The sequence below is a fragment of the Silene latifolia genome, chromosome 5 (genome assembly GCF_048544455.1).
Source record: "Silene latifolia isolate original U9 population chromosome 5, ASM4854445v1, whole genome shotgun sequence".
In the NCBI taxonomy this organism is placed as follows: domain Eukaryota; kingdom Viridiplantae; phylum Streptophyta; class Magnoliopsida; order Caryophyllales; family Caryophyllaceae; genus Silene; species Silene latifolia.
The window spans coordinates 64,748,759-64,771,087 of record NC_133530.1 but is presented as its reverse complement, the minus strand read 5'-3'; the positions used below and the strand labels follow the sequence as shown (position 1 = coordinate 64,771,087).

The 22,329-nt window shown below is 38.6% G+C and overlaps 1 protein-coding gene across 2 annotated transcripts; it reads left to right on the top strand.

Moving 5' to 3' along the window:
• The first annotated feature begins 4,609 nt into the window (after positions 1-4,609).
• LOC141657477 (uncharacterized) lies at positions 4,610-18,266 on the top strand. 2 transcript variants are annotated; one of them, XM_074464723.1, is made up of 9 exons: positions 4,610-4,811; positions 4,892-5,026; positions 5,150-5,266; positions 6,132-6,203; positions 6,417-6,593; positions 7,021-7,161; positions 8,880-9,065; positions 9,209-9,280; positions 17,701-18,266. In XM_074464723.1, exons 1-9 carry the CDS (start codon positions 4,689-4,691, stop codon positions 17,848-17,850), a joined length of 1,173 nt encoding a protein of 390 aa, XP_074320824.1. In that variant the 5' UTR covers positions 4,610-4,688; the 3' UTR covers positions 17,851-18,266. The 2 variants fall into 2 exon arrangements, with proteins under 2 accessions (XP_074320824.1, XP_074320823.1); XM_074464722.1 differs by having other exon boundaries at positions 6,075-6,203.
• Positions 18,267-22,329: the final 4,063 nt, after the last annotated feature.

The window sequence follows — 22,329 nt, the reverse complement described above, 5'->3', positions numbered from 1 at the left end:
GATGATATGAATGAAACAATAATTTATGAATGAAATTGAATGGGATTTTTGGGGTTTTTTTGGGGTTGTCGGTGAGTATGGGTATGGGTATGGGTATGGGTATGGGTATGGGTAGGGGTATGGTTGGTGAATTGAATGCATTTGTGGATAGAGTAAATGCTGAGATTGTGTTTTAATTTTCCACAAATTCTCATTATAGACGGACATTATTCGTCTATACGTATAGACGGATACCATTTTCGCTCACAAAATACCCATTTGCCATAAAGTGGGAAGCACATGGGGGGTGCCCCACCTTGTTCCCCTACCCATTTTATTAGAGGTTTTTACTCGTCTGTTCGCCCCACCCGTCTATACCAAGACCTATTGTTAATTTTCAGCGTTTTTTTTTTTTTTTTATATAAAAAATTGTATTTTTTTGAAATAGTTGAGTGGTAATATTTTGTAAATTGTATTTTTATGTAAGTATTGTAAATATTAAATATTTTGTATTTTGTAAATTGTATTTTTATTGTAAAAGTAAGAGAGAGGTTTTGGTGGGGTAGTGAATGTGGTAAATGATTGGAAATGTTGGAAAGTGGAAAAATGATTGGGTTGGTGACCTAGGTCGTGACCTTCTGCTTGGGAGGGTGAAAGTGGGTCAAAATTAATAAGGTGCGATTAAGAGGAAAAAATTTGGTGACCCGATTAAGACGACCTTCTACTTGGGGATTGTCTTATGGTTGGCCGAAATTTTGGCCTTGGGTAGCATGCCCAATGTTTTTCATTTTTGCTCTTCACAAGAGACTAGGCATGCAACCCTAGTTTTAGGTTGATCTTCTCAAGATGTTTAGCCTTGTAAGGCTATGCCCTAGGGTTATCATAGTGTTTGTTGAATAAAATAATTCAAACAAAAACAAACCTAAAACTCCTCCAATTTCGGTCACCCATAAAACATGGTGGTCCATTTTATTTTTGTCATTTTTCAATTGTGACATATGTGACATGTTGCATGACATGTTACATTATAATGCATTTTTAACACATTAAAAATCATCATATTAATAAAATATGTCACATACAAAAATAACTAGTAATTAACAATTACTTGTACCAAAATGGGTCATATGATTATAAATCACATCTACATTTGGTTAAAATAAATTATTCATTCTATTTTTAATTGTTTCATAAACAATGAATTAATCTAAGTAATAAAACAATTCGATTACTTAGACCGAATCTTATTTAATCAAATTACAATAAGAGACGTAATTTTACTCACAAAATCACTCGTCAATTTTAAGGAATTTAATTAACCCGTATCAGCATACGATTAATTAAATAATCAATTAAGAGCATTACCATATAGGTATTACCTTAGGGGATCAACTGGTCACCACCGTCGCACGACAGTAATGTCAAACTCTAGTCAGCCAATCATTACCGTTATGTGTGGACCAGTTGACTAGGAAGTATTACTTTCCCTCATGTATTCTTAATATGAGATTTAAACATGTGATCTCAATATGATCAACATTGTGATCGCATTATTGTCGGGGACACTCCAACAAAAAGGATCCCCCTAACCTAATTAAGTCTCTCATATTTATAGGAGAGATAATTATTAAACCTAAAAATATAACTTCAAATATCTAGAAATAAGTTTTACGCGAGAAAATCTCACGTCAGACACAAAGTGCTCGATCGAGCATTTCCAAGTTCCTCGATCGAGTAAAACTTCAGCCAAACCTCTCGATCGAGTAACCCAACTACTCGATCGAGGATCTCCATAATAGCACCTCTCGATCGAACACATAAAGCATTCGATCGAGGTCTTCTCTTCACCCATGAGTACTCGATCGACCAGTATAGCCACCAAAAGGCTTCGATCGAGTGGATTACCACTGAAGTCAGCTATAACTCGTTGATTTAGTTTCCGAAGCCGCTTCACGCATCCCAAGACAGCAGCATTTCCGCTCCAATTCCGCTCATCTCCTAAATGCAAGCTAAAGGAATAGTAAAAGGCCCAATTCCGCTACTTTCTGGTTCATTCCTACAATTAAAGCCAAACGAACCAAAGTAGACTATTCGGGGCATTTCGTAGAATAGAACCACGAGAACCGCATAGAAATACGTGCAAAAGAGACTTAAAAAGACTATATAAAATGCACGTATCAGCTTAAATCCCCATTGATTGTTGTTATAAAACGATAATGAAAGTTTTGTGCATTTTTAGAAATGTTAGTTGATTATTAAGCGAGTTAGTGAATAAATGAATGAGCTAATAAGTATACGAACGTGTTAATGAGTGATTGGTGCCTTAATGACTGAAGTAATCGATCAACTAACGAAGTAGGTTAATAAAGACAATCAATAAGGTCAATAGTATAATGTTCAAGGGTACTACATAAAATTTAAAAAGGCAGGAGTACAACTTAGAAAACTCAAATACTTAGGGGTAGACTGTAAAATATCCCCAAAAAAATGTCTATCGCTAAAACAAAAAAAAAATATAATTGTTTTCTAGAATTTTAATTGTGAAAATTGTAACTCAAATAAATCAGACACAAATACATGGAGATATGGAAAATGTTGATCAAAGTGAATGAAAAAAGCGGAAGAAAATCAATTACATGCAATATTGCAACACGCACTGTAGCCATCAGCCACCTTCACCACGCCAATAGCCCCCGACTCCGTCAGAACCGACAACCATAACCCCACCTTACGAAAAACGCATCCTCACCCTTAAAAGCGCTTTAACTATCCAAGCAAACACCAGATGTGTTATTTAAGGGGATGGGGATGGGTTTTCATGGTGGAATCCTGGTTGTTAAGGGAGGTTCTAGTTTGGGGTGGTAACACTGACGTGGGAGAGATAAAAACCATCGCCACTGGTGGAGCGGCATCGATAGTGGTGGTTGTGGCGATGGGATAGGGTGGTACCGCCATTGTGGCGATGGTAATGCGTACTATACCTGATGTAACACCTCTGCCCAATCCTTGAGTCGGAGTGGTTACTCACAGACTCACGATAGCTCGCTAGGCTGTGTACTTGGCCCACAGATTAACACAGGTCTTTTGTAGCACATTTTATCCACTCATGCGCATCCCGACACCTTCCCAGGAGGTCACATATCCTAAGACTACTCCTCAATAAGCACGCTTAATTATGGAATTCTTATCATGGGTTACAGAAATGAAAGTGCACTTTGTTGATTTGAGTAGTACAATATTTTAAGCACTAGTCACTTAAGCTTATCAATTGACCTCTTCCATTAACGTTATAATACTACGTATTTATGAGCATAGAGTACTCGGCCGAGTAGACTGCACTCTACCGAGTGCGTTGTTGGGTGTTTTTAGTCAGGCTTATGACTTGGGGGCACTCGATCGAGTGATATTATTAAACTTCACAATTAATTTATTTTTAATTAAAAGGGTTTGTATAACGATCTTAAATAAATAAATATAGGTGTAAATTTTAAGTGGTACAATTTCAGGAAAGTTAAGTTTAACTTTTTACCAAAAAAAATATACAATATTTTCAATCAATTATTTCATCATATGAAAAAAAATTAAAAAAAATTATGAAAAACTTTAATCAATTCATTAACATGTTTTATTACAAAACATTCAATTAAAATGTTAATTTTATAAGTTAATGTTATGTTGTCAATTGTCATTAATCAAGTAAGCAATATAAATTAAAATTAGTTAATATTAACCAATCTAAAAATGTCATGCGAAATAAAATTAAATGGTATAAGTAGCCTTTTAGCTATATAGTATAGATGTCTGCGTGGAGATTGGTTGGGTAGGCGTGTGTCAATCTTAACCAAGGTGGCAATGTGAATGTCTATGTGGCTTTTCCACATCTTACGTGGCTTTGTCTAGTTGACATTTTTTAGGATGCCTTTTAATATTATTTTAATTTTAAAGATAAAAAATTAAGAGAGAAATATTTTTAATTAATAGGGTAAATGTGAAAATCGAGAACAATTATTTGATAGGTAATTAATGAAGTAATCAAGAAATTAGGTGGTTAATTAAGATTCTTCAAGTTTAACAAGAGACGCGTTTTAATTGGTGGTGTATAAAAACCCTCAATAACTCTACCCTTTTCGTCTAAATAAGCCAGGAATATTTTAGGGTTTTTCTACATGCTAACCCTATGTTTTTTTCAAATTCTACATGGTAACCCTACTTTTCAGAGAACACGCATGATAACCCTCAACTCTGTCAATACGCATTGTCGTGACCCTTAACTTTTTTTCCGTTAAGTATGTAACGTGACAATTGAATTTGAAAAAATATAGAATAACCAAATATTTTATGGGAAATGTAACGTCAGAAGAAATGGATACTCGTCAAGGAAGATTCGGAGACCCTTTTATGGATGAAAGCCTTTTGCGGCGAATCGATTATAGAGACTCTGTTGCAGTGTTTCATTCTTTGAACAAGAATTTATTTCCTATGGTTGTAATCGATTTGTATCCGATTGAGCTTTGCATATGTTGTAGATGTCGTATGACTTTTTATTAATGATAATGATTTTTTCTAAAAAAAAAAAAAAAAAAAAAAATTTATGGGAATTAACCCCGGTCCAACAGGCAGTCACTGAAAATATAGGGAGCACTGGCCAGTGGCCACTGAGCTACACGGATTAAGCAGGCCTATCCGTTTAAAGAGGGGGTAAGACAAAAATGGCGCAGCTCCATATCCAACACGCCTACACTTGGAAATTCCAGGCATTCCACAAATGTTCCTCTACTAAAAAGCTTCGATGCCGTTTTTCCTGCACCAATTCTCACTTCATAGCAAACAAGGTATCATTAGAACTAAGTTGTTGTTGTTTGTATAAATTGCAATCTCTTGCATTAATAATTAATGGAGTTATTTAAATTAGGTAAAGAGGGCGTATACGAGCGTGCTGATTGTGCCTACCGGTGTCGGTGCCTCCATTGGTGGTTTTGCCGGTGATGCTTTGCCTGTTGCGCGCGCCCTCGCCTCCGTCGTTGACTCCCTCATCTCTCACCCCAATGTAAACATTCTTTTGTTTTTTAATTGCCATCTGTTGATTACTTATTTATGCTTTATTGCGCGCGCCCTCGCCTCCGTCTTTGTTTCTTCAGCTATTCATCTCACTGTCCATTCTCTTTCTCAGGTTCTAAATGCAGCCATGCTTTATTGGCCAATGCCGAATGTTTTATATGTCGAAGGATATGCTTTGGACAAGTTCGCTCAAGGCTTATGGGCTCTACAACCTGTACACCAAAATAAGGTGCATGTAACACCTAATATCTACAATTCTACATCCTTACAACAACATTACCCCAGCACGTCAATGGCTCCTACAAATTGAAGGGTGGGAGTTGGATGTAAGTAACCTTACCCTTGTGTTAGCAACACAAAGAGGCTGTTTTCCAAAGACTCAAGATGACAATTGTCTCAATAACTGCATCGAAGGAATGATATTGCACAATAGAAAGAAGCGTAACTTTTTTAGTGAGCCATTTTGCTTTATGCCATCATGAACCAAAGAGTAATGAGTCTTTGGCTCGATTGGAAATGGAAACTAATATGTACATCCTTCCTTTCAAAAGATTTGCATTTTTTTTAGCAATTTAATAAGTTTTTATTTATGTAATCCCTCAAAATTAGACGTCAAAAGTGGGTCTAATCCTAAACTAACCCATGGTGAACTGGAAACGCAGGGCCATGATTCTCATGGACACGAGTTTTCTACTCAATACCTGAAAGTCTCGCTAATAATAACTAAATTGGACTTAACTCACTGAACAACCTGAACCTGACTCGACTAATCTGCTTGACAGGTCTATGTTCAAGGTAAATGGTACTTGCATTTGTTCTCATTCTTATTGTATTCACTAAATTCTGATGGTGTGTTTTGTTTTGTTGGGCAAAGCAATTTTTCTGAGAAAACATTACGCAGATACAGTGGCTGATATTTTGATGCTATTAATTATCGCAAAGTCATGCTAATTGCTAATCTTACTTATGTAGGTTAATTTTTTTTGTTTGTGTTTGTTGAAGCTTGTTATTCAAACTATTTTGTGTATATGAATTAGGTTGGACTAGTTCTTGATGCTGCAATCGAACCAGATCTTCTGAACCGTCATTTACAGGTCGCAGATGCAGTAAGAGCTTCCCTTGGATTGCCTGTCTTGGAATATACTGTAACGGACAAGCCTATGGGGGTATGGTGCAGTGAAGTATGACATGTCAGTTCATTTGTATTACAACATGAAAATATTTTCAGGAATGATGGAAAAGCAGGAAATATCTATGACCATAAATTTCTGATACGGAGTATATATTTCACATGATGCATATACAAAAGAAAAATGATCAAATAGGTTAGAAGTCTGGCCTGTGAGTTGCTTAAATATTCATGTATTTAAAATACACAGATTGAAAAATGGATTGATATGAAGTCCGGGCAGTCAACGGGGAGGATCAAGCATCCCGATTCACTGCTACGAGCTGTACAACGTTTAGTGGATCAGTCACAAGTAAATGCTGTTGCTGTTGTTGGCCGCTTTCCGGATGAGGACGAAGACAGCATGAGTGATTACCGCCAAGGAATAGTATGAATCCATGGCCAGTTTCCTATTCCTATGTTTCTGCAATAAGAATTTTTTGGGTTTTCTCATTCTTATACTTTTCTTGATGTATTTTTGCCGTGCAATATATTGTGGAAGACAATTGCCTGATGTGTGCCTTTTGTTATTCCTTGGCAAGTAAAACCCTTCTGCGAGTCATGTTAGCTGAATACAAACTATAACTGAAAACTGCGATATAGGGTTGTAGTAGCTCTTGCAACAAAGATATACGCGTAGGGGAATTCCTCGTTAAATGAGATTAATGCTCTGCTCCTATTCTAATTCATATTTCCCTTTTCAACCAGAACTTCAAAAACTTCAGCTTTTTGCAGAGATATGATTTAGTTTTTACTTTCACCCTGCAAGATTTCTGCACTAAAAGATAGCTAAGTAGTGTCATGTATTATTACAGGGAGTGGATGCCTTGGCAGGAGTAGAGTCTATAATCAGCCATCTGGTTGTGAAAGAATTCCAGATTCCTTGTGCACATGCTCCTGCTCTATTACCTATACCATTAAGCCAGATTCTTGCTCCCAAGTCAGCGGCTGAAGAGGTGATTACATATTGTCAGATGTAAATCTTGTTTGAGATATACAGTTATGCGCTAATGGGTTGCCTATGATTTGGCTTTTGGATACCTGATAATAAAGTTCTCTATCTTCCATTTTATTTTTGTGTTTTGGGTGGGGAGAACTTATTAAAGAGCTTTGATGACTTTGACTATCATGGTGTTTACTTGTAGCTGGAATAGGCTTTTTTAGCTGTCTGTCTTTGATTTTTGAAAGGTAATTTTTGAAACTACCTTTCAAGCTTCAAACAATTAAGAAACTAGGGGGTTGATGACTCTCTGACTATCCCATCTAATTGAGAAGAAGATACAGTCATACAACTGTGAGATTACTTCTTGTTTCTGCTAGAAAAAGAGGGCATAGATGATCTCTTGAATGTTTTCATAGTTTATCTATTAATTCCTGCATATCTACCAAAGTAAAGTGATTAAATTCTCTAGGTTTCGGGAAGTTGATTCCTATTAAATTCTCTCTAGATGAAGTGATTGATGCCACTGTTTAAAGCATAGCTTTCACCGACGTTAATCTTGATTAACTGGTGTGTATCCAAGTGTCGGACTCCATCTATTTTGTGAAAAAAATTCCCATGCGGGTATGCAATCTAATATCCAGTTCAGCTCAGTTCAGCTCTAAAAAGCCAGAAAGAACCGGGCCTAAGTCTCCAAATTCCATACGCGGGTACGCAATCTAATATCAACTGTCAAAGTACGCAACAGGCTGTCACATTCATGAATCTTGGCTCAATTTTCTTGTAAGCGTCCGAGGAATCCTGTAATGCTTAATTGTCTGTTGCTGCCAGTTGGTACTCATTTTGTCTACACTCTACAGTAATAAATATCTTGATTAGTGCATGCCTCGATAATGGAGGCTGCTGTGTGTCTGCCCGATTTTGTGCAGTAATCTGCTGTGTATTTCCTTGTAACATTGAAAGCATCGAAAGCATTAAATTGCTAATTTGAATTACAGAAAATATCACTTTTTGCTAGAAGTGAATCATAGCCTGCTTTTGTCTTCTGCAGTATATAGATTATCTTAAACACATACGGACATAGAGGGCGGATATAAGGGGTGCACTGTACAACTGAGACGAAAGAGATGATTAATATAGCAGTTGTCCAAAGGAGACATTAGGAAACTAGGAGCCTAATGGTAGTTGATGATCAATACCCTTTGTCAGGGTTTGAGCATCATCGAGTTCCTTTTTCTTGAAATTTTGATAGATATCTTTAATTTACATTTTCATCCCTCTTCCACAAAATTTAGCACAGTCAAAGCTGGGCCTGCCTTTGTTGATCAGGGCCTCCCCACATCATTCCAAATTTTCTGATTCCTCTAGATTTTTTTTCCATTTCCAATGGAGCCAAAGACTCATTTCCCTTTGGTTTTGGATTATGATGGAAATCATGGAATAAAGCAAAGTGACACACTAAAGTGGTTGCCGTTTCTTTCTATTGTGACGTATCAGTCCTTCGATGCAGTTCTTGATGCATCTTGAGTCATTTGAAAACAGCCTCTTTGCGTTGCTATCACAAGGGTACGGCTGCGTACATTTGACCCTCCCTTGCAATTTATAGGAGCCATTGAGGCATTGGGGTGATGTTGTTGTAGTTGTTCTGTGGATTTGGAAATGTAAGCCTTTACTCTAAATTTTACAAATCAATAATTTTTGATTGGCATCCATATGTTTACTTTTGTTTGACAGATTGGATACACATTCCTGCCATGTGTGCTTGCTGGGTTGAGTAATGCGCCACAGTATATAGTCACTAACTCACAAATTGTGGAAAGATCCTGCATATTTGCAAGTGATGTTGATAGCATCATCCTTCCTGCAGATACTTTTGCAGGATCTGGTGTCCGAGCTTTTGCTAATAAGAAAATAAATAAGGTATAAGCTCACTAGACTAGATACTGTCATTATCATATTAAGACGATATCTTCCATTCAAATGAGGTAGCTATATGTTTGCTTCTGAAGAATGCGATAACGTGTGCGTGAAGTTAGTGATGATGACTCTAATACATTATACAGCCGCTTATTGTTGCTGTTGAAGAAAATACGACTGTTCTCCGTGATACACCTGACAGACTCAACATAAAAACGGTGTGTAATTCTTCTTTTTGGAGCACTTTTACTGGTTATGTTCCCTTTATATGGTGTTTTGAATTTTTGAAGTTCATTTGATTTCATTCTGAAGTTTGATCATGATCGTTTATTTATTGAAAGGTGATAGTGTACTGACTAAATTGGCAATATAACATCCCTTCCGTTATATAGATGTCAGAACTTGACGTGAAGAATTGGTGGTTGGTGGTTAGGGAGTAGGGACTGATGCTAGTTATTGTGGCACAAATGCGGTCAAAACTGCCTTAATTTTCCTTTGAATGAATTATAATCAAGGTCAAGACTTTGGCTTTATTTTCATTCAGGTGTACTTAAGGCCCTGTTCTTTTGGACTCAAACGGACCTTACCTTACCTTACCTTACCTTACCTTACCTTACTAACATAGCTACTAAAGCTATTTGTCGTTGTTACATTTAGTATTATTACTATACTTGAATGTAACTATGCCCCCAGAACATGGATTATATTATATTACTAGCTATTTGACTCTATAAGCAAACGAAAGTAGCTAATTACTAAGGCCCTGTTATTTTGGACTTAATTTCAGTTCTAATAAGTTCAGTTCAGTTCAGCTCCATTAAGTTCAGTTTAGCTCCATTAAGTTCAGTTTAGTTTATTTCAACATTAATATTATTCTTATTTTATATTCTTATTGATATCATTATTATTATATTAATTTATTTATTATTGTTATTATTATTATTATTATTATTATTATTATTATTATTATTATTATTATTATTATTATTATTATTATTATTATTATTATTATTATTATTATTATTATTATTATTATTATTATTATTATTATTATTATTATTATTATTATTATTATTATTATTATTATTATTATTATTATTATTATTATTATTATTATTATTATTATTATTATTATTATTATTATTATTATTATTATTATTATTATTATTATTATTATTATTATTATTATTATTATTATTATTATTATTATTATTATTATTATTATTATTATATTATTGTTATTATTATTATTATATTACTATTATATTTATTAATAATTAATTCATATTGTTATATTATTATTATTATTATTATTATTTTTTTTGAGGTAAAACCACACGGGTTTTTAAATTATATTAACTAAATCAAGCGATACAGACTCAGCAATGTTTCGAGGAAGATCCTCATACCAAATTCTTCTTCCTATCTGCCAAGGCCGCACATGAGCTAATTCATGAGCCACACTATTAAATTTACGTCTAACAAATAAAAACTCAACCGACTAAAAAAAAAAAGAACATAAATCATAAATATCATCATAAATTTGGAAAATATCGCTCCTTCCAGTGCTTCTGTTCTTTAAGTCTTGAATCACGTTCAAGCAGTCACTTTCGATCTCCACTCTCGCAATACCATACCTTCTTGCTTCCGCTAACCCCATGAGAACGGCTTCCGCTTCAAGTATTTGAGGCTCTCTCACCTCTATCTGCTGCAAAGACACACCCCACAAAACACCTCCCTCAGCACCCCGACATACCCCGACATACGGCTCCCAGTCCCACCCCCTGACCACTTATCAGCCCCGCGTCCACATTAACTTTACACAAGCCATGCCGCGGCCTAACCCACCCCCCTTCCGATATGCTCCGCACCACAGCAACTCCTTCCTCAATTGAAGACCCCGACTCCTCCATTTCCTCCATCAATTCTCGAACCCTACGCAACACCTCCCTCACACACACCCTTCGTCCCTCGAAAATCATCTTATTTCTCGCTTCCCATATAGCCCAACACCCAATCATCAACTTCACGCACTCGTCCATCGAAGCATCCTTCATAAGCGCCTCACTCCACTCCCTCACCACTGTAAACCCGACTTCCCTCATTGTCTCCAACTCCAGCCCATCCCAAACACCCCCAACCCAATCGCAACCTCGTATAACATGTAGGCACGATTCTACCTCATACGAACAAATGGGACAAACACCAGCTATTCCACTTATTCGACGAGCTAAATTACGCTTCGTAGCTATAGCTTCATTACACAACTGCCAGAAAAAAACTTTGATCCGAGGTAGAACCGGCACCTTCCATATCTTATTCCATAACCACCTTTCCCGTGCAAAATCCGACTGCTCAATCAACTCCTCTCCTTCCCCGTCTTGTGCCCAATAAGCCGACTTCACAGAGTAATCGCCATCCTTCGTCAGGTCCCAACACCACTCATCCGGACTATCCCTCTTGCTAAGACGAATTCTCGAAATCCTCTCAACCTCAAACGGCAAAAATAAACCTGCTAGCACCTCCTCATTCCACCCTCCTCCATCCGGCAACAATAAATCAGCCACCCTCATGTTTACATCCGCATTTCCCAACGGCGAAAGAACGAACTTAGACCTCGACTCCTTGATCCACGGGTCTAGCCAAACCCGAGTCTCTACCCCATTACCAATTCGCTTCCGAGCTGCTAAACTGATAACATCACGCGCCTCCCATATACTCCTCCATGTATAGCTTGGATTAACTCCTAGTTTGGCCTCCATGAATTCGGTATCTGGGAAGTATTTCCCCTTCAAAACCCGAGAGAGAAGCGAGCACTTATCTGTCATGAGCCGCCACCCTTGCTTACCCAACAAAGCCCTATTAAATTTATTAGAGTCTCGAAAACCCAACCCACTTCGGCCGACACAGCTTATCCCAGGCTAACCATGCCATCTTCCGCTTCCCACCTTCTGAACCCCACCAGAACTTAGAGACGATAGCACGTAATTCATCACAAAAATTAGACGGTAATTTAAATACACTCATCGCATATGTCGGAATTGATTGGGCGATTGCCTTTATCAACACTTCCCGACCCGACCTGCTTTACTGAGTAACATTCCCCTCCAACCTTGTAATTTCTTACTTAGCTTATCCCTAACAATTCTTGTAACCACTTGCTTCGAATGACCCACAACTGTTGGTAATCCCAAATAGCGGTCTTGAACCGCAACGGCCCTCACACCCAAAACCTTTGTCACTCGTTGCTGCCTCACCCCTCTCGTTCCTTTGCTAAAGGATACCGTCGTCTTATTAAGATTAACCTGCTGCCCAGAAGCCACCTCATATTTCCTAAGAATATCCATCACTGTCCTAGCTTCCCTTTCATCTGCCTTCACAAAAAAGATACTATCATCCGCAAATAGTAAGTGAGATACCACCGGCGCCGTTGTAGCCAACCGAATACCATGCAGCGATCCATTCTCAACAGCCCTTCGTAGAAGACTAGACAACATCTCAGCACACAAAATAAACAAATATGGAGAAAGCGGGTCACCCTGCCGCAAACCTCTACTCGGACTAAACATCTCCGAATTTGCACCATTTACTACAATTTCATATTTAACCGATGTCACACACTCCATTATTCGCCCTACCCATAACCCATCAAAGCCCATACGCCTCAAAAGCTCCTCCAGAAACGACCACTCAACCCTGTCATATGCCTTAGACATATCCAATTTAAGAGCCATATGCCCTCCCCCACCTCTCGAATTTTTCATATAGTGAAACATTTCGAAAGCCAAAAGAATATTATCGGTAATAATGCGGCCAGGAGTGAACGCACTTTGATTTTCTGAAACAATACTCCCTAAGAACACCTTCATCCTATTAGCTAAGACCTTCGAGACAATCTTATATAGTACATTACATAAACTAATAGGCCTAAAATCGACCATCTTATCCGGAGCTTTCTTCTTTGGAATTAAAACAATATGAGTGAGATTCATATTACCTGGCATCGGTGCACCATTAAGGATACTCAATACTTGACGGATAACAGACGGTCCCACGATATGCCAGTAAGTCTGAAAGAACAGCCCATTCATACCATCTGGCCCCGGAGCCTTGAGTGGGTTCATTTGATTTAAGGCTTGAACAATTTCCTCCCCTGTGTACTCAGCCCGCAGCCCCTCATTCATTTCCCTGGTAACACGCCCTTCCACACCTCGCATAATATCCCCAAAATCAGTCGGTCCCGTCGTGGTAAACAGCTGTCTAAAATACTCCACCGCCACGCCCGCCACCTCCTCGGTTCTCTCCACCACCCCACCACCCTGCCCTCATCAGTTATAAGCTTATGTATATAATTACGCTGCTTCCTTTGACTAGCCTTTCGATGAAAAAATTTTGTGTTCTTATCACCTTCCTTCAGCCAGATTGCCCGGGACCTCTGCCTCCAAAATAGCTCCTCCTGCCTTAATAATTTAGATATGTCTCTAGTAACCCTCCGTCTCTCCTCAAAGCCGTAATCTCTTTGAACGCAACTCCTTGACTACCTTCCCAATACTCACCCCTTTCCACTTCTGAAGATCCCTAGCACAACTCTCAATTGTTGCAAGAACATCACTATCATCTCGCTCCCAAGCCCTTTTAATCGTAGCCTCACACCCTTCCTCCCCTACACACACATGCTCAAAACGAAACTTCCTCCTCGGTCCCCCTTCCTCCCTTACCCTCCTATCAAAGACTACCTTTAAGGGAGCGTGGTCAGACCACTCCCTGTCAAGGCGGAAAAGCCGGCTATAAGGAAACAAATCAAACCAAGCATCCGTAGCCATAGCCTTATCAATCCTGCTCTCCCTATTATCCTCTCCACTCTGCCCATTATCAAAAGTGAACTCATAACCCTCATAGGAAATATCACGCAACCCACACTCATCAACGGCATCCCTAAAATTATTCATTTGCCATTGCGCACGTTCCCCACCCCTCATCTCGTTTGAAAAAAGTACTTCATTACAATCACCAACACACATCCAAGGACCCACCACTTCCGATGCCAAAAGACGCAGAAGCTCCCATGAGAGGTACCTATCTTGAACAGCCGGCCACCCATAGAATCCCGTGACCCTACATTTAATCTCACCCATCTCAACATCAAAATCCATATGATGCACCGAAGCACTCCTAAGAGCACAACGAACATCATCACGCCAAATAAACGCACCCATCAAATCTACTCCACACCCTCTGCATCTCCCTACTACTCAATTTAGTCTCACACAAAAACACCATACTTGCCTCCTCCCTCCTGAGCAGATTCTTCAAACCGCCCACTGCATCGGGGTTGCCCAGACCCCTGCAGTTTAGGCTTAAAAGATTCATAATGCCCGGCGGGGTTGACCGCCCTCAACCTCCGCCTCAGGTGAACTTACACCAACACCCCTGCTTCTAACTCCTGCCTCTCCTTCCTTTTATTGTTACCCGACTGCACACCTTCCTTAACACTCCTATTTGAACTACTTTTAATCAATAAAATATCATTCCTAGCTCTTCTCGTCCATGTCGAACCAGAAACTCCCTTCTCAACTGCCTCCACTACCGTAATTTCCCCATCCACCCCCTTAACACCACTACCCAACACCATACACTGACCGTGCTCCCACCCGTCCTGACCTTCTTCCTCCTGTGCTCCTACCATTCCCGCCTGTACTCCTCCATCCTCCACCTGTCCCTGAACACGACATATATCAACAATACAATCATTACTCCCATCTCTAACAACCGCACCACATCCAGCATTCTGCCCATTGACTCCCACACAATTCACGCCACCTTCCCTGCTGCTTTCACCAAACGGACTGATTTCCTGCTCCCAACCCTTATTCAAAACCCCCGCTATATCCTCCTCTATCACGCTATCCACTACTTGCCCACCTTTTCCCACACCTGTCTTCACCTTACAATTCAGAGTAAAACGACGCAGCTTCTCAATCATCTCGTTCTCACTCCTCAAAAATTCTTCTTCAAAATCAGGTCTCAAATCCCGACTGGTCCTCCTCCCGTGCGCCACCCCAACCTTGCCACCCTTCCATGGCGAAGCTCTCAAACCATCCCCATACTTGAGCTCTTCCTCCTCATACGGACCTCCCTCACATTCCTTGGCCCCGTGCCCTAGCACCCCACACCCATAGCAAAACAAGGGCAACCTCTCATACTTTACGTCAAAATTCGTGACCTTCCCATTAGGCATCCGGATATTAGTACTAGATTGAAGCGGCTTGCGAACATCATGAAGAATCCGTACCCTGACAGCTCTCTCCATCTCCGGGAAAGGAGTATCATCTTTCGCCACAAACTGCCCTAATTGCATACCCAGCTTCCTTAAATTCGCCTCATTCATACGACCCTTAATTGGAAGATCATATATTCGTGCCCATAAAGGAAGATAGAAAAGATGAGTATCTGAAACCTTACCCTCTCGAACCGCTCATTAAAGCACCAAGCAAATTTATCGAAGTGCCATGGCTGACCTTTCATAACTTTGCTCTTGTCCCGCTCCTCCTCAAAACGAAATATGAACGTTTTTTCTCGCGCATCCAAAACATTACCCATCACCTTCCCCGAAGGATTCCACAGCCTGAGCATCGTATCAATAGCCGCTCGCGCATTAATCGCCTTCGATGCCCAAACCTTACCAACAAGAATCAGAATCTGCTCCGTGGAATTCTCCTGAACCTCCGTACCATCCACCTCCCATTCGAATACACTTCCCCCTTCCCCTACCTTCTCCCCCATAACCTCTTTTCCCTTTGAACAATTACCACGCTCCATCATCCTCTCCACAAACGAAACTACCAGCACCCTAGCCAAAACCCTAAAAAAAACTTTCCAAACCCTAATAGGAACTCCTAAAAAGAACGCCAAAGAAGCTAACTATTCGCACGTACCCCTCGAAAACCCTAACCTACAAACCCAGTCGTAGAGAAAACCTTGAGCGAAAAAGGAAGAAGCAAAGATTGAACTAAGACCGAACTCCCATAGAAACCCTAGGAAGACGTATAGTGTATCAACTAAAACTTTTGATTACAAGGGAGACTTATCTTAATCCTTAGTGAATTTGCCAATACTATTTATTATTATTATTGGTATTATTGTTATTATAATATTTATTATTATTGGTATTATTGTTATTATAATATTTATTATTATTATTGGTATTATTGTTATTATTATTAGTATAATCTTTTATTATTATTTCAGTTCAGATAAGTTTAGTTCAATTCAGTTCCGTTCAACTCGATTAAGTTCAGTTCAGACAATTTCAGTCCAAAAGAACAAGGCCTAAGTATATTATTGTATTAGCTTAGGGGTAATAATGTGACGAGATAGCTCGTGAGCAGCTCAAGTTCAAGCTCAAGCTCGAGCTCGGCTCTATAACTTAATGAGTCAAGCCGAACTATCATTGATTCGGCTCGAAAAACTCTCGAGCGGCTCGGATTGTGTGATAAAATAATATTTTGCTCTTATTTTATAAAAATATTTATCACGATTATATCTTTATATAACTATATCTAATGTCTTCATGGATTTGCCCAATATTTTTATATTAATCTCTAAATCCTGTTATTGAAACTATCGAAAGAGAAAAAAAAAAAACGATCACTGAACAATTATATATAGGCTTGAGTTGAGCTCGGGTTAAAGCTCGCGTGCATGTTAATGAGCTCAATTCTCCCAAGCTCGAACTCGAGTTTTGTTTCATGAGAACAAGGCGAGCAAGGCCAAGCTCGGGCTCGTTTCGTTATCACACCTAACTATTTGAGTTTGTAAGACTCGATGTTTGAATTTGAATTTATTAGACTTTGATACTTATTTTACGACACTTTCAAGTGATCACCCAATGTACCCAAGAATTTTTCTCAATTTTATATGTTACTATAGGATATAGTCTTCAAATTCTCTTATATTTCACTATGTATATTGATTGTTTTTTCGGAATTGTTGTGCAAATTTTGGAGTGTCGTGTCACATGTCCAACATTCGCCTTCGTGTCTGTAATCGTATCCGTGCTACCTAGCTAGTGGTACACAATTTTCTTGCTACCAACATGGGTTGTGTAAACTCACTTAATCTCAGTCAACTATAAACTTGTGTAAAATTTATTAACATGTGTTAAAGCAACCAGAAGGGCTTCGTTGTCAAAAAAAACCAAAGGTGCTTGGTCATTTGTTTGATTTACAAATTGTCCATATTTTTTGTTCTTGTACTCCCTTCATCCCGGTCATTTGTTTACCTATTCTATATTAGGGTGTCTCGTTCATTTATTTACCTTTCTATAATTAAGAAGTTTTTTATGGTAATTTGATCACACACATCTATTATGATCCAGTGTCATTTACTAACTACTGCCCCAAATGATCCCCTCCCATTTCTTTAGTCTTTGCGGTAAAACCAAAGGTAAACAAATAACCCGACGGAATAATACATACGAAGTGTCTTAAATTGTTTGTGAAACAATTCATTAGGGATACAAAACTTCATTAACACTACCATGCGTTAAAATTTAAATTAAATTTTATGGAAGAAAAACCTTAACTCACTAATTTATCCATGATCTTTATCTACTCCGTACTTATTAATCTTCTGACAGGTTAATGTTTCGAACTATTGGGAAGCTATAGGAGTGATCGCAGCTCATAAGGCAGGAATAGATCCATACTCTCTCCGGAAAAACAGAATTGACAACATTCCTTTTAGATCATCCTCGTCAACAAATGGAACCATGGTGGTTCGTGGCTGAGCAATTTCCCTTGTTTTCGCTACTCTAATGTTCGGAAATGCTAGGTTCGTGAGTCATGCCAAGAGAAACTAGCCGTCTAGCTACACGATTCTGTCTTTCGCAAATTCCTTTCCAAATGTTGTAGCTAGGGCTGAGCAAAAAATCCGTTTATCCAAACTGATCCGATATCCGATCAGAATCCGATCCGAATTTTTAGATATCCGAACCGAAAGTTAAGTTTGGTTTGGATATCTGATCCGAAATCTTTGGTTTTGGTTTGGATATGGATATTAGAATTAAAACATTTGGATATCCGATCCGATCCGAAACTATATTTTTCTAGTATAATTTCGAGAAAATAAAATTTTATTTGATACAACAACTTAATTAATGTAAAATATTTGAGAAATAACTAAGTGGTACTTAAATTTTATGTCGAGAACATTGGAGTAAGAATATAAAAGAAAATCATCATGTAAAACTATGAATATAATCGTGTTTTAAATTTAATTTTAAAGTAAATTCAAAAATATGTATATCCGATGGATATCTGCATCCGATCCGATTATTTTGGATACCCAAACATTGGATATCCGAAACATTTGGTTTAGATATTGGATATCTAATTTCACGATTTTTAATATGGATATCCGATCCGAACTAGCACTTTGGATCGAATACCTAATCCGTACTCTGTCCTAATTGTAGCTTATGTTACTGGACTAGGGTACAATTATCTACAAGGGGTTCATATCCAAGTATCAAGCATGGATATGTCGTGAAATATTGTTGGAGGCCGGGCCAGAATCGTGGACAGAAAATGTCTTTTTTTTTTTAATAGTTTACCAATAGAGATGCAAGTATTTGTATACACCACAACACTAGTTCAGAGTTGTGTTCAACTTGAGATTGATCTATGAATTGCACAACTTCAATGGCCTGCAGAAAATATACAAGAGAGTATGATAACTATCGATGTGCAGAGTGAAGAGGGGAACCTTTTTTTTTTTTTTTTTTTTTTTTTTTTTTTTTTTTTTTTCTAAACTATCCGTGTCCGAATCCACATTGGGCCGATTAATCCGGATTTTGGGGCGTGTCCAAGGATTACGGTATTTAAACCCCTCCCAATCGCAGTTTTGGGGGAAGAGGGAAACCTCTTCATAAGCAAGCAAGTCACTTTGGTTAGGGCATACATGATTTTAGAAACAGTTATCACATGCAGAGTGTAGGTCTTTTTTTTGTCATTTCACACACACACTGACTCATTTCATTTCATTTTGTTATTTTTGGGGAATCATTTCGCTCCCTCCTCTGGCCACATTTTTATTTTACTTTTTACACTTGCACATTTCATTTATTTTCTTTTTTTAGGAGGAAGCACTCCCGTCGCGCGTCGAGTCATTTTTGCTCACTATGAGGCTCTTTTTTTCATTTTTTTTACTTTTATTTCTACTTTTTCGACTCAGCCAAGTTGAATTTTATGCCGTTTAGGCCAATTTTAATTTGCTACATGTGTTTTGCTTGCGATTTCTACGTGAATTTCGGCAGCATCACGGCGTAAACCGTCGATATGCCAAATGCAGCAGGAGCCATTGACCAGGACACCTCACATCAGCAAACAAGCCAAGGCAACATCACACCCATCTCAGGAACCAGCCAAACTGAGCTAAGTTTAGTGGCCAATAAGTATGAGTACAAGCCCAACCACCAGCTGCCACCATGGCCAGCTGGTTGGTCACTGAATTAGGCTCAGAAAAGTCCTAGGGGTCTAAGGAAAAATCACAATGCAAGTCCCAGAAACCCAAGCTGGACAGAACTGCAGCAAATGACAAACAACTAAAGTAACCTTTCCATTTTTGGCTAAACAGTAGGGAAAAAGCCATCAAAGGACTTTTGGCTTGTCTCACCCTTTACCAGGTGCAACTAAAGCCAACTCTGATGCCAAGGACCCAATCATTTCGTCCTCAAGTGCCTACATTCAATAGAAAAGCCAGCAATGCAACAAAGGACCACAACCTATCACTATCACCTGCATTTCTCTTTTGTTTTCATTCCAGTATACAATTAAGAGCTTTTAAACCGTCGTAATATTGTATTTGGACTCTTACCAGCATGTGAGGAAGAATCCTGACCCTTGGATGTAGTTTCCTTTCAAGTTGTAACCTAAAAAGGCCTATATAAGGACCTCAACTTAGACTGTTGTAACACAGCTGATTTATGAATGAAACCTGAGATTTCTCTCAAATTTAAACCTCTTAATCTTGTGCTTAGTCTGTAGATTAGAGTAAGGCTTGATAATAACCTGTGCTTAGACTGTGGTTATTGATTAAGTACCTGTTAGTAGAGTCTAAACCTTCCTGTGCTGAGTTTGTGGTTTGTTTAGCTTTGCTGTTTGCTTCAGTTGAGTCTTTCCTGTGTTAATCTGTGGAAATTCTTAACTTAAGTACTCCAAATTGTTAGCTAAATTCCCTGTGAGTATTCTGTGGGTTTTCAGTTGATAATTATATCCAAAGTTCCCTCCTTTCAGTCACCATTCCAGAATTGGCTCATTTACAATCTATTGTGTCTGTCAGTCAGTTCAGTTGAGTTTTAAAAATAATTTTGAGTCCTCTAAAAATCCTGGAATTTTACTCAGAGTTAGTTCTTATATTAAAGTTAATTACTGCCAAGTTTCATGATTTTAGGAGGTCTTTTGATAATTTTATTAATTAGCACAAGTTTATTGCATTCTGAGAAATCGTCTTTGGTTTGCCAATTTGGTTCTTTGTATTTGTCTAAACCCTTGGGCTTTACACTGCAAGTTGGTAATCAGAGCAAGGTCATAACACAATTCCATCTTGTGTTAGTCTTAGGAGAGGAAAGAGAGTTCATTTTTACCCTAACTACAACAAAAACACAAAAACAACCCAATGAGGGAAGAGAGAATTACTGGCATTGAAACCAGAGTGGAACAGATAGCATAAATAATTAATGACTTGGTAAATGTTGTCAAAACTCTTGCAGAAGGGTTTCCTAACCATGATCCAAGGAGACCACCCCTAGAGGCAGAGGCAGGGGTAGGGGCTTTGTTGGAGCAGAAGAGGACAACAAAGACTACCAAGAACAAGAGGAAGATATCTCGAATCGATGAATCTATGGCAGAGGGCATCTACATGGAAAGAGACAAAGATATAAAGGTAGAAATTCCTGATTTCCATGGTAATTTAAACTCTGGAGATTTATTAGACTGGATTAGAGTGGTTGAGAGAGTCTTTGAGCTTAAAGGATATATGATGCGTGCCATTTATATGATGTTTTACATCTCTTTTTACACGCATTTCAGAGCTCAATTGTGCCATATATGCCCATATTTCTCTATTTTCCTCTACTTTCGTGCTTTTATACTTTATTGCAGAAATGTGGAGAATTTAGCGGGAAATCAAGCCGAATCCGTCCCCGAGTAAGCTGCATTGCAAATGACGTAAAGGAACCGCTTAAGGAACAAGCTTGGTGCGCAATCCAAGGCCCGAAAGACGAATCCACGAGTTTAAAGAAGTCAAGCGGCTTAGCGCCGACCGACCAGCTTATTCATCGATCGACCAAGGCTCGGTTCCCGAAGCTACTGTTTGTTGACATTCGATCGATCGACCACCTCTTGATCGATCGACCCGATTTCGATTCATTTGAGATTTAGAAAGCCCGTGAAGTTTTAGGTTTTGGAATAAGTTGTTACGTTGATTTCCTATATAACGTAACAAGAGATATTCGAATAGGATCTAGCTTATCATCAGAGAATACATTAAGTTTCAGATCACAATAGTTTTAGATTATTTTCCGAGTAATTAGGGTTTGATATATCGACTTTTGCATTGGAATTTCTGCTCTTTCGTTCTTAATCTTTCCTCTTGAATTTCGGTATCTCTTCCCTAGTATTCGTTTATTATTTATTGCTTTTATTATTAGTATAGAATTGATAGTTAGCATTCCCAAGCCAATTATCGCTTCATCGTTGTTGTTATTTATCTTAAGTATGAATTCCGTAATAGTCATAAGTTTTATTGTTGTTTTTACCTTCGCCATGAGTAGCTAAATAGCTTGTGCTAGGATGTAGGCGATTTATGGCTAGGCGGCAATAGGGTAGATACGGACTGAACCCGCGTGTCAGTCGATCGACTGACATAGTTGGTCGATCGACTGACCTTGTAAGGTTACCCTCGTTTTAATTGCTTTTAAACTTGTATTTAACGAATCGAATGCATGCGACCAGTTAGATACCTCTTTTGTGACCGACCCATTAGACCGAAAGGTAGGGTAGGTTGCTTGACCGTCAATTAATTCGACTAAACCGTGCTAAGATCGAAAGATAGGTATAGTTTAGGCCATTAGTCGCTTTCAGACGAAAGTTAGTATTAGTGACATTAGGGACCTTTAGCGAGATCGAGAGATGCTAATTGTTAGGAGTGGACCGAGAGGACCTCTTATTTCCCGCCTTACTTGTGTTTATTTCAGACATCGACCTAG